Here is a 12384-nt window from a genome sequence, read left to right as displayed (position 1 = left end):
TTCCAAGAGTGTTTTTTTTTTTTTTTTTTTTAAATAGAGTCTCGCTCTGTTGCCAGGCTGGAGTGCAATGGCGCAATCTCAGCTCACTGCAACTTCCGCCTCCCAGGTTCAAGCGATCCTCCTGTCTCAGCCCCCCTAGTAGCTGGGACTACAGGCATGTGCCACCATGCTTGGTTAATTTTTGTATTTTTAGTAGAGATGGGGTTTCACCACATTGGCCAGGCTGGTCTCCAACTCCTGACCTCAGGTGATCCACCCCCTTCGGCCTCCCAAAGTGCTGGGATTACAGGCATGAGCCACCGTGCTCAGCTGACTCCCAAGAGTTTTTAATAGGTTTTTATTAACAGAGAGGGTGGTCACTATCAATCTCAAGATTCAAGAAATCTTTATTCAGAATTTCTTGTATGTAGGCTGGGCGTGGTGGCTCATGCCTGTAATCCCAGCACTTTGGGAGGCTAAGGAGGGCGGATCACAAGGTCAAGAGATTGAGACCATCCTGGCTAATATGGTGAAACCCTGTCTCTACTAAAAATACAAAAAACTAGCTGGGCGAGGTGGCAGGCGCCTGTAGTCCCAGCTACTTGGGAGGCTGAGGCAGGAGAATGGCGTAAACCCGGGAGGCGGAGCTTGCAGTGAGCTGAGATCCGGCCACTGCACTCCAGCCTGGGCGACAGAGCGAGACTCCGTCTCAATAAAAAAAAAAAAAAACAACAACAACAACAAAAATTAGCTGGGCATGGTGGTGAGCACCTGTAGTTCCAGCTACTCGGGAGGCTGAGGCAGGAGAACTGCTTGAACCCGGGAGGCAGTGATCTTGCAGTGAGCCAAGATCACGCCACTGCACTCCAGCCTGGCAACAGAGTGAGACTGTGTCTCAAAAAGGAAAAAAAAAAAAAGCATTTCTTATAAGTAAAATAATTTAATGTTCATACTGTATGAGGACTGTACTAAGAAAGGATTATGTAGTGAACACAGCCCAACCATGGTTTAACTTAGAAAATAAGGAATATTGGTTCCAGGACAGGCTTCAGATAACACCCTGTGCCTGTTTGAAGACTGGGTTGTGTCAGTCAAATAGTGTAGGAATCCCTAGTGTCCCTGAGACCTTTTCAGGAAGTCAGCAAGGTTAAAAGCATTTTCATAAAAATACCAAGACATTATCTGCCCCTTTCACTCTTATTCTCCCAGGAGTGTAGAGCGAAATTGCTAATACTGCAACAGGTTCAATGCTGAGGCACTTATGAGAATCTGGCTATCCTCTATTAAGCCAGATATTAAAATCAACTTGCAAAAATCTCATCAAAGTCTGTGTTTAGGCAAGTGATTAGAGCACAACAATCCCTTTTCTTTTCAGTCTCTTTGTACCTCTAATCTTAAGTATATTCCCAGTTAAAAAAATTTATCAAATACTTGTCAGGAGGAACAAACAAAACAAAATATTGCATGTAAAGTTTCTTAAAGACACTCTGTTAAAACAGGATTTTCAAAGAAATAAAAAAATCAAGAAAAAAAATCCACACACTCACCCAAGTTTTAATATAAAAATGAATTGAACAATGTGAACAGCTTTTAGGAGATCATATGATTCGAAAAGTCCGACAGCCTTCAAAAATTTAGTGAAACATAATAACACAATGTATTTTGTTAATCTGAAAAATAAAAGCAGAAACAATTTTTAGTATCATTGAAATTACAAGGAACTCATCAATCTGGTTTTTTAAACGAGGTCATTACAGAAACCATAGAAATATACATAAACAAAAAATGAAACAAAACAAAGTCCCCAAACAACTCACCATTCACATGATAATTACTGTTGACTTTTTTTTTTAAATCATAGAGACGGGGTCTCAATGTGTTGCCCAGGCTGGTCTCGAACTCCTTGGGTCAAGCGATCCTCCAGCCTTGGTCTCCCAAAGTGCTGGGATTACAGGTGTGAGCCACCGTGCCCAACCTACTGTTAACATTTTGAGGCCAGGTGCAGTAGCTTGAGACCAGCCTGGGCAACATGGTAAAAGCCTATCTCTACAAAAAATACTAAGAATTAGCCAGGCATTATGGCGCGTGGCAGCAGTCTTGGCTCCTCGGGAGGATCACCTGAGCCTGGAAGGTTGTTTTTTTGTTTTTTTTTTTTTTTTGAGGCAGAGTCTTGCTCTGTCGCCCGGACTGGAGCGCAGTGGCTGGATCTCAGCTCACTGCAAGCTCCGCCTCCCGGGTTTACGCCATTCCCCTGCCTCAGCCTCCCGAGTCGCTGGGACTACAGGCGCCCGCCACCTCGCCCGGCTAGTTTTTGTATTTTTAGTAGAGACGGGGTTTCACCGTGTTAGCCAAGATGGTCTCGATCTCCTGACCTCGTGATCCGCCCGTCTCGGCCTCCCAAAGTGCTGGGATTACAGGCTTGAGCCACCGCGCCCGGCCAAGCCTGGAAGGTTGAGGTTGCAGTGAGCTGTGATTGTGTCACTGCACTCCAGCCTGGGCGACAGAGTGAGACCCTGTCTCAAAGTACAAACAAACAGGCCGGGCGCTCATGCCTGTAATCCCAGCACTTTGGGAGGCCGAAGTGGGTGGATCACCTGAAGTCTGGAACTCAAGACCAGCCTGGCCAACATGATGAAAACTCACCTCTACTAAAATACAAAAATTAGCTGGGCGTGGTGGCAGGTGCCTGTAATCCCAGCCATTTGGGAGGCTGAGGCAAGAGAATCGCTTGAACCCGGGAGGCAGAGGTTGCAGTGAATCAAAACTGCACCACTGCACTTCAGCCTAGATAACAGAGTGAGACTCTGTCTCAAAACAAAAACCAACCAACCACAACATTTTGGGTTTCTTTTCAATGTATATGAATGATTATGTATAGGTACAGTCTACTTTAACAAAAAATGACCAACGAAAAAATGAAAATTTTCTTTATCAAGTTGCTGGACTATTTTGTTATCTGCTTTCTAACTTAGTAACTCCTCCAAACAAATAAGGAGAACTAAATAAAAACTAAATTCTGTTATGAAATGAAAAGACCACAATAAAGGAAGAAATGGAAGAATGGTAAATGGCTTTGGTTCGCGCCTTCTCTGCCTTGTTAAGTGACTACAGTGAGAGTTGTGGTTGAAAGGTCAATTGACTGGACCTAGAGTCCTAAAAAGGCTCAGGAATTGGAAACACCTCAGGAGGGGAATGAGAAGCTGAAAAGAAGAGGATCTCTAGGAAGTCTTCCAAGTAATCAGATTCCCAGGTTCCCGCCCAGCCGGGAGGCAACTCCCTCCTCAAAGACTATTAGGAGTTCCGAGTCATAGCCTCTGGCGAGGTCACTTAAATTTCCTGAAGTAGACAACTCTGCTGGCTTTATAAGAGAATGTCCGTGTTTTTAGGAAAAACAAGTATTTAAGGATAAAGAAGCATGAAGTATGTAATTTACTCTCAAATAGTCCAGGGGAAAAAAATACCTGTGTGTGTGCATTTAGAGAGAGAGAATAAATCACATGGGACGATACATTAACAATTACAGAATTCAGGCAAAGAATATACTACTCTTGTGACTTTTACATAAACTGGACATCATTATTATTATTATTATTATTATTATTTTTTGTTGAGACGGAGTCTCGCTCTGTCGCCCAGGCTGGAGCGCAGTGGCCGGATCTCAGCTCACTGCAAGCTCCGCCTCCCGGGTTTACGCCATTCTCCTGCCTCAGCCTCTCGAGTAGCTGGGACTACAGGCGCCCGCCACCTCGCCCGGCTAGTTTTTTTTTTTTTGTATTTTTTAGTAGAGACGGGGTTTCACCGTGTTAGCCAGGATGGTCTCCATCTCCTGACCTCGTGATCCGCCCGTCTCGGCCTCCCAAAGTGCTGGGATTACAGGCTTGAGCCACCGCGCCCGGCCCTGGACTTTATTTTTAAATGAGTAGTTTAAAAGTGTTATTTATTCAAGGGTGTATTGTCTCAGGTAGGGAAATGTGGTAAACAATCCTTTGCTATTTTATTTGTACTATTTACTTACCAGAGTTACCCTTCTATTGTAGTTTATTGCAGAATCAATCAAATTCAACTCAGGACTGGTTGAATTTTGATGGATTCCAGGTTGCAAGAGTTTTACTTTATATAGACCAAAAATCAAATACTAGTTATAATCTGCAACAAAAACTAGTTGACAAGTCCTTTAATTGTGGGTATTTTTATGTCCAAATTTACAAACATGGATTATTTTAAACAAAGGTTTATTTTGCTTTAAGTCCTCTTTGTGGGGAAGGGCAGAGGGTCACAGCTAACATTTGTTGGGCACCTGCTATGTTCCAAGTGCTTTGAATACATCATTTCATTTAATTCTTACAACAGTCCTACAAACCAAGAAGTGGTATCCCTGTTTCACAAAACTGAGTCGTAGAAAAGTAATTTGCCCAAGGTCACACAACTGATAAATGAGCTAGCTGGTAGTCCGAGTTGTTTAAAACCGCCGGTATAGTGCCTTCTACATAGTAGATACTTGAGTATTTATTGGATGAATTGAACTTGAATTACACACTGATTTTTTATTTTTTAGCCAGAGAACTGTCGAGCTACGGCAGTAGGCAAAGCCCAAGAGGCAGGTTTGAACCTAAATCCAAATTTCAGTAATTCCAGGTTTAGAGAACCAGGGAATTATCTTCGATCTCAGCTCACTGCAACTTCTGCCCCTGGGTTCAAGTGATTCTCCTGCCTCAGCCTCCTGAGTAGCTGGGATTACAGATGCCCGCCACCATGTCAGGCTAATTTTTGTATTTTTAGTAGAGACAGGTTTTCACCATGTTGGTTGGCCAGGCTGGTCTCATACTTCTGACCTCAGGTGATCCACCTGCCTTGGCCTCCCAAAGTGCTAGGATTACTGGCGTGAGCCACCATGTTTAGAACCAGGGAATGTTCTAAACCTTCACAGAAAAGTCCACTGATAACTTTTGACAAGACTAGTTAATCGGAAAAAATGGTTTATAAATTGGGGGGTGGGGAGGATGGGCCAGGCATGGTGGCTCATGCCTGGGAAGCCTAGGCAGAAGGATCACTTGAGTCCAGGAGTTCAAGACCAATCTGGGCAATATAGCAAGACCCTGTCCCTCCAAAAAGTTTTAAAAAATTAGCCTCCCTTTCCTCTCCTCTCCATCTTCACTTCCTGATAAATCGATGCCATTGTTTTTCCTTCATAACATGAACTAGGAATGTCTCCTTATTAATAATTTTGCTTATCAATATAGGTTACTTAGCCTGGTTTTTCATTTTTAGCCCAACAGTTCATTAATTGGAACTTTAAAAATCAAATAATCCAGGCCAGGTATGGTAGCTCATGCCTGTAATTCCAGCACTTTGGGAGGCTGAGGTGGGAGGAGTGCTTCAGCCCAAGAGTTGGAGACCAATCTGGGCAAAATAGCAAGACCTCATCTCTACTAAAAATTAAAGAATGAACTGGGCATGATGGTGCACACCTGCAATCTCACATACTGGGAAGGCTGAGGTAGAAGGACTGCTTAAGCCCAGGACTTTGAGACTGCAGTGAGCCATGATTATTTTACTGCACTCCATTGTGGGCAACAGAGGAAACGACCTTGTCAGAAAGAAACGGAAGGGGAAGAAAGAAAGGAATGAAGGAAGGGAAGGAAAGAAAAAGGGAAGAAGGGAAGGAAAGAAAAAGGGAAGAAAGGAAGGAAGAAACCACTGAAATCTCTAAGGTTGTTTTTTGTGTTCTATTTTTTTCTAGTACATATACATTTGCTTAATTTTGTTGTTGTTGTTGGTTTTTTGTGGGTTTTTTTGGAGTTTTTTTGGGGGGGAAGGTGGGGCAGGGTTTTGCACTATCACCCAGGCTCTAGTGCAGTAATGGGATCATAGCTCACTGCAGCCTTGACCTCTTGGGCTCAAGTGATCCTTCTGCCTTAGCCTCTCTCAAGTAGCAGGAACTACACGCACTGCCACTGTGCTTGGCTAATTTTTATATTTTGTAGAGATGGGGGTCTCACTATGTTACTAGGGCTGGTCTCAAACTCTAGGGCTCAACTGATCCTCCTGCTTCAGCCTACATTTACTTTATACCTAGACAACTGCTGGAGATTTGGTAAGTTTTCCAGAAGGGTCCTCCCGGAAGCCTGGCTTTTGGGATATTGGAGTTAAATGAGAGAATGGGAGGCAGAGTTAAGAGGGGAAACTCCTTTTTAATCTCCACATTTTCCATCCAGGACCTCATCCTTCCTTTACTCTTGCAACCTGAAATAAAGTAAAACTCTTGCAACCTGGAATTCATCAAAATTCAACCAGTCTTGAGTTGAATTTGATTCTGCAATAAACTACAATAGAAGGGCAACTCTGCTAAGTAAATAGTACAAATAAAATAGCAAAGGATCGTTTACCACATTTCCCTACATTACGCTTTACACTCTTGAATAAATAACACTTTTAAACTACTCATTTAAAAATAATTTCCAGTTTACGTAAAAGTTACAATAGTATATCCTTTACCTGGACTCTGTAATTGTTAATGTATCATCCCGTGTGATTTATTATTCTTTCTCTCTCTAAATGCACACACACAGGTTTTCCCCCTGGACTATGTGAGAGTAAGTTACACACTTCATGCTTCTTTATCCTTAAATACTTGTTTTTCCCAAGAACATGGACATTCTCTTATAAAACCAGCAGAGCTGTTTACTTCAGGAAATTTAAGTGATATGCTTTTTATTTTTTTTGAGACGGAGTCTCGCTCTGTCACCCAGGCTGGAGTGCAGTGATGCGATCTCGGCTCACCACAACCTCTGCCTCCTGGGTTCAAGCCATTCTCCTGCCTCAGCTTCCTGAGTAGCTGGGATTACAGGCGTGCACCACGCCCAACTAATTTTTTTTTTTTTGCTATTTTTAGTAGAGACGGAGTTTCGCCATGTTGGCCAGGCTGGTCTCGAACCCCCGACCTCTGGTGATCCACCTGCCTTGACCTTCCAAAGTGCTGGAATTACAGGCGTGAGCCCCTGCGCCCGGCCTGATATGATACTTTTATCTAATCTACTGTCCATAGTACAATTTTGTCAAATTGACCCAGTAACGTCCTTTAAAGCACTTTTCCCCCACCAAATCAGACCAGAATTGCCTACTGCATTTAGTTGTCATGTCTCAATAATTAACATGATATGCTGTTATTTACAAAATGAGATGCTCAAAATAGATTAGAAAATTAAATTTATGCTACAAAAATGCAGTTGCTTTAAGTTCTGTCCTATGTGGTGTTCTTCCATTTTTATAAAAAATGCTTATGTTGGGCCGACTCGGTGGCTAATGCCTGTAATCCCAGCACTTTGGGAGGCCGAGGCAGGAGGATCACTTGAGGTCGGGAGTTAGAGACCAGTCACACCAACATGGAGAAACCTCATCTCTACTAAAAATACAAAACATTAGCCAGGCGTGGTGGCCTATGTCTGTAATCCCACGTCCTCGGGAGGCTGCGGCAGAAGAATCGCTTGAACCCGGGAGGCGGAGGTTGCGGTGAGCGGAACGTAAAAGGTTACATTATAATGCTATTACTACAGTTCTTCTTTTTTTTTTTTTTTTGAGATGGAGTCTCGCTCTGTCGCCCAGGCTGGAGTGCAGTGGCCGGATCTCAGCTCACTGCAAGCTCCGCCTCCCGGGTTTACGCCATTATCTCGCCTCAGCCTCCCGAGTAGCTGGGACTACAGGCGCCTGCCACCACGCCCGGCTAGTTTTTTATATTTTTTTTATTAGAGACGGGGTTTCACTGTGTTAGCCAGGATGGTCTCGATCTCCTGACCTAGTGATCCGCCCGTCTCGGCCTCCCAAAGTGCTGGGATTACAGGCTTGAGCCACCGCGCCTGGCCTATTACTACAGTTCTAAAGAATTTATCACATTTATCACTTTCTTTAAATATCAAAGAAAGTATTTTATTCCAGAATGAGAAGAACTCGTTAAAACTGGAGGCAATGAACACAGTTCCAGTCAAACTGCAGGGCTATATTTTGTGTATCTTTGACACTATCTCAGAACTTAGGAAGGACATACTCGAAACTGGTCGCTGCACCTGTTGGTCCCTTACTTTTGGGGTTGGTGGGAGAATTGGAGAGAGGAAGTGGGAATTTTCACTTTTTACTCTATGAATTGCTGTGCTGTTTAGATTTTTTTTTTTTTTTTGACAACGAAGACACATTTCTTACTTAAGAATAAAATAAAAAAAGGAAATAGGGCTGGACCCTTGATGTGCTCAGTTAATCTGAACATCCAAGTTCACGTATGTACTTTGCTTTCGCCGCCTCTCGAGAGATGACGGTGACACCTTCCCCTAATTTATGCAGGGAAACGTCAGAAAGGTTAAGTAGTCACTAGACTATTTCAGGGAGAAACAGCCAAGAGAAAGGCTTCTCACAGATCAGAAAAACCTCTCACTTGAACTGGCGGGCAGTTCTAAGACTGACTGACTGCCTTGTAACCCAGAAATTCAAGCAGAAGCTTTCTGGCTTTAGCGCCTTCATTCTGCAGCGGGCACCCGAAGGGCCCAGGGAGCCCGGAGGCAGCCTGCGCGCGGGGAGGGAGGCAGAGGGAGAGGGCGCGCCGACCCCGGGACGTCCCGGGCTGTCAGCGGGGACCGGACGGAGGCCAGGGAAGGTGTATCCTGAGCGGCCCAGCCGGTCGCTGCCTTTCGGATAGGTCCCTTACCGAGCGCTGGGTACGTCCACCGGCCCGAGGCCGCTGCCGCCGCCGCCGCCGCCGGGGCCGGCCAGCACGTCCCCGCCGTATTTCTCCTCCATTCCGGGGCTCACGAGCCGCCGCCGCTGCCCCTGCCGCGGGGTCTCCTCATGTCTCGCCGCTGTCGCGGAACAGCGGACACAGGCGCGTCACTCCCCCATGGCAGCTGCCCCGTTGGGTTCCCGCAGGCCGGGCCGCCGCTGCCGCTGTCCCCGGCTCCGGCCCTCTAGCACACGCGCGTCGGGACTAGGCCGCGGGCAGCTCCGGCGGCGCCAGGTTCCCGGGAGGCAGCGCCAGTAGGGACGTTGCCAAGCCACGTCATCAGGCCCAGCAACCCTCACTCCCAGGGGCGTGCCCAGCCTTGCGTCTGCGCAAGCAAAACACTTGCCTTTCCTCGCCGCTTCTTAGGCTCCTCCCGCCATGTTGTGGCGCATTGAAGCCCCGCCTCCTAGCAGCCTCTCCGGTTGGCGCTCCCGGTGCACTTTCCTGTCCCTGCAGTGCCACCTATGGGCCTTCAGAAGTACAGCGGATTCGTGCAGCGCAGAGGGAGGAGGCGTCGAAAATGTACAGCCAGTGTGATTAAACAAAGTTCACCAATCTTTTCCTCTGCGTTAGGGCTTCTGTTTTTTTTTTTTTTTTTTTTAGATGGAATTTCGCTCCTGTTGCCCAGTCTAGAGTGCAATTGCGCGATCTCGGCTCACCGCAACCTCCGCCTCCCAGGTTCAAGCGATTCTCCTGCCTCAGCCTCCCAAGTAGCTGGGATTACAGGCTTGTGCCACCACGCCTGGCTAATTTTGCATTTTTAGTAGAGACGGGGTTTCTCCATGTTGGTCAGGCTGGTCTCGAACTCCTGACCTCAGGTGATCCACCTCGGCCTCCCAAAGTGCTAGGATTACAGGCGTGAGCCACCGCACTTGGCCTAGGGATTCTTAATCTAGGTTAACATACCCTCTGCCTCTTAAGTTTTTGTGAGTATGGATCATTTTTGCGATAAGAAGGCCTCAAGTCTTAAAAGTCCACGTGCCCTTCCCCCAACCAGAGATAACTGTTTTTGAAGCTGTAGAGAATCGATTACAAATAGCGGTACAGCCATTTCTTTTGAACAATGCCTTTGATGGACTTTGGAGAGAAGAAACTAGTATTGACCAAAAATTGCCTCCTCAGCAAACTATCCTAGGGCAGTTTTCTAGGAGTGACCATGTGCGAATCTTCAGGGCCTTCTCTCCTACTCCTAAGGGAACGTAAAGGCAATTTCCAGATTTCTAAAGAAACATTCTTATCCTGGGCAACATGGCAAAACCCTGTCTCTACAAAAAATACAAGAACAATTAGCCAGGCGTGGCATGTACCTATGGTCCCAGCCACTCAGGAGGGAGAGGCAGGAGGATCGCTTGAACGTGGGAGGTCAAGGTTGCAATAAGGCATGATCATGCTATTGCACTCCAGCCTGAGCAACAGAGCAAGAAGGTCTCTGGGGAAAAAAGAAAAGAAAAGAAAGAAAAAGAAAGAATTCTTCTTTGCCACAGGGAGCCTGGGGTCATCTATCAAATAAAATAACTGAGGAAGGTGACTGCTTTTGTGGCTTTTTGTGTGGGGCCTGGAGTACTGGTAACTGTCGTTGTTAGAGTCCCTGGAATCTAAGTGTGTAAGGACAGAACATAGGAGAAGGAAGAGGATTTTGTTAAGTGTTGCTGCAAACTGTTTTGTCTTCTTTTTTAGAATTGATTTTCTTTAAATTCTGCCTGTGAAACTGTGTAATTCAGGCACATCTGTAAAAACAAGTCAGATAGTGTTACCTGAAAAGGGGTCCCCATCCAGACCCCAAGAGAGCTTGGATCTCGCGCAAGAAAGAATTCGGAGTAAGTCCATACAGTAAAGTGAAAGCAAGTTTATTAAGAAAGTAAAGGAATAGGCCGGGCGCAGTGGCTCAAGCCTGTAATCCCAGCACTTTGGGAGGCCGAGACGGGCGGATCACGAGGTCAGGAGATGGAGACCATCCTGGCTAACACGGTGAAACCCCATCTCTACTAAAAAAGTAGCTGTAGTCCCAGCTACTCGGGAGGCTGAGGCAGGAGAATGGCGTAAACCCGGGAGGCGGAGCTTGCAGTGAGCTGAGATCCGGCACTGCACTCCAGCCTGGGCGACAGAGTGAGACTCCGTCTCAAAAAAAAAAAAAAAAAAAAAGAAAGTAAAGGAATAAAAGAACGGGTACTCCATAGGCAGAGGGCGCAGTGGCTCATGCCTGTAATCCCAGCACTTGGGAGGCTGAGGCAGGTGGATCACCTGTGCTCAGGAGCTTGAGACCAGCCTTACCAACATGGTGAAACCCTGTCTCTACTAAAAATACAAAATTAGCCAGGTGTGGTGGTGCATGCCTGTACTCCCAGCTACTGGGAAGGCTGAGGAGGAGAATCGCTTGATCCCGGGAGGTGGAGGTTGCAGTGAGCTGAGATCGCGCCATTGCACAAGAGTGAAACTCCGTCTTAATAATAATAATAATAATAATAATAATGCCCAACCTTCTGGGAATGCAGCCGAGCAAGTCTCCGCCTTATTTTACCCAGCCCCTATTCGAGATGGAGGCACTCTGGGTCAAACGCCTCTGACGTAGGACTGGGTATTATAAAGGTTATTTTTCTGTTGCTAAAAATTTAGGAATGTGGGCTCCTGTGTCAGTCTTGGTTTGAATCCCAACTTTGCCACTTAGTAATTGTGGGATCTTGGGTCAGTTAGTTGGCCTTTCTGTGCCACAGTTTTCTTATCTGCAAAGTAGGAATAGTAATATTTATATTGTAGGGTTGTTGGGAGGATTATACATGTGTTAATATGTGAAAAGTCTCTAGAACTTGTTAGGTTTTGAAGAGAACGCCAGGGTTAGAGAAAGACACACACACAAACACACACAGAAAGAGGGTGGCTCGACAGTAAATGCAAGCTTCATGTCCAGCATAAAACCTACAGAAGTAGGGGACCAGCCTAATGCCAGAGCCCACCACTGCTTACAGGCTGGGGGTACTTATAGGTATGGGTGGGAGGGGTCTGGGCAGTATGGCTTGCTGCCTGGCAGGATATTGATAAGATGTTCCTGTGATGAGGCAGTTCTGGCCCTTGTTCTGGCAGATGTCATCGTGGTGTTCCTTGGAACTTTGCCCAGCAACATATGATAAGGATGTTTCTTTATTTGGGCCTTTGTCCACCTTGTGGTCAAGTGGTTAGACAGGATCTTTCTTACAGTCCCGAAACCCTGTGAAATGTTTCACTTTGACCAAGGTCTGCAAAATAGTGGGGAGCTTACAAAATGGTGCAGTTTGGACTAACAACTGTTGTCAGACGCGTTTGAACCAGGGCAACTCCATCTTAAATAGGAACTGGGTAAAATAAGGCTGAGACCTACTGGGCTGTATTCCCAGACATTTAAGACATTCTAAGAGATGTCTATGGAGTAGCCATTCTTTATTCTTTATTCCTTTACTTTCCTAATAAACTTGCTTTCGCTTTATGGACTCGCCCTGATTTTTTTTTTTTTGAAACCGAGTTTTGCTCTTGTTGCCTGGGCTGGAGTGCAATGGCACGATCTTGGCTCACTGCAACCTCCACCTCCCTGGTTCAAGTGATTCTCCTGCCTTAGCCTCCCCACTAGCTGGGACTACAGGCATGCACCACCACGCCCAGATTATTTTGTA

At 45.8% G+C, this 12384-nt stretch overlaps 1 protein-coding gene across 2 annotated transcripts in view; it reads right to left on the bottom strand.

Annotated features, from left to right (window-relative positions):
- Positions 1–9375, bottom strand: part of SLC30A5 (solute carrier family 30 member 5) — a 40364-nt gene extending 30989 nt beyond the window's left edge. For both annotated transcript variants that reach the window (XM_033179754.1, XM_033179755.1), the window contains exons 1-2: positions 8672–9375; positions 1527–1649 (exon numbers count right to left, since the gene is read on the bottom strand). In XM_033179754.1, coding sequence (XP_033035645.1) covers positions 1527–1649; positions 8672–8763 — 215 coding nt within the window. In that variant the 5' untranslated portion in view covers positions 8764–9375. The remainder of the gene's footprint in view (positions 1–1526; positions 1650–8671) is intronic.
- Positions 9376–12384: the final 3009 nt, after the last annotated feature.

This window comes from Trachypithecus francoisi, unplaced genomic scaffold (assembly GCF_009764315.1).
Source record: "Trachypithecus francoisi isolate TF-2019V2 unplaced genomic scaffold, Tfra_2.0 Lachesis_group2, whole genome shotgun sequence".
Lineage (NCBI taxonomy): Eukaryota > Metazoa > Chordata > Mammalia > Primates > Cercopithecidae > Trachypithecus > Trachypithecus francoisi.
The sequence above is the reverse complement of the archived record's forward strand: the minus strand, read 5'-3'. Positions and strand labels throughout refer to the sequence as shown.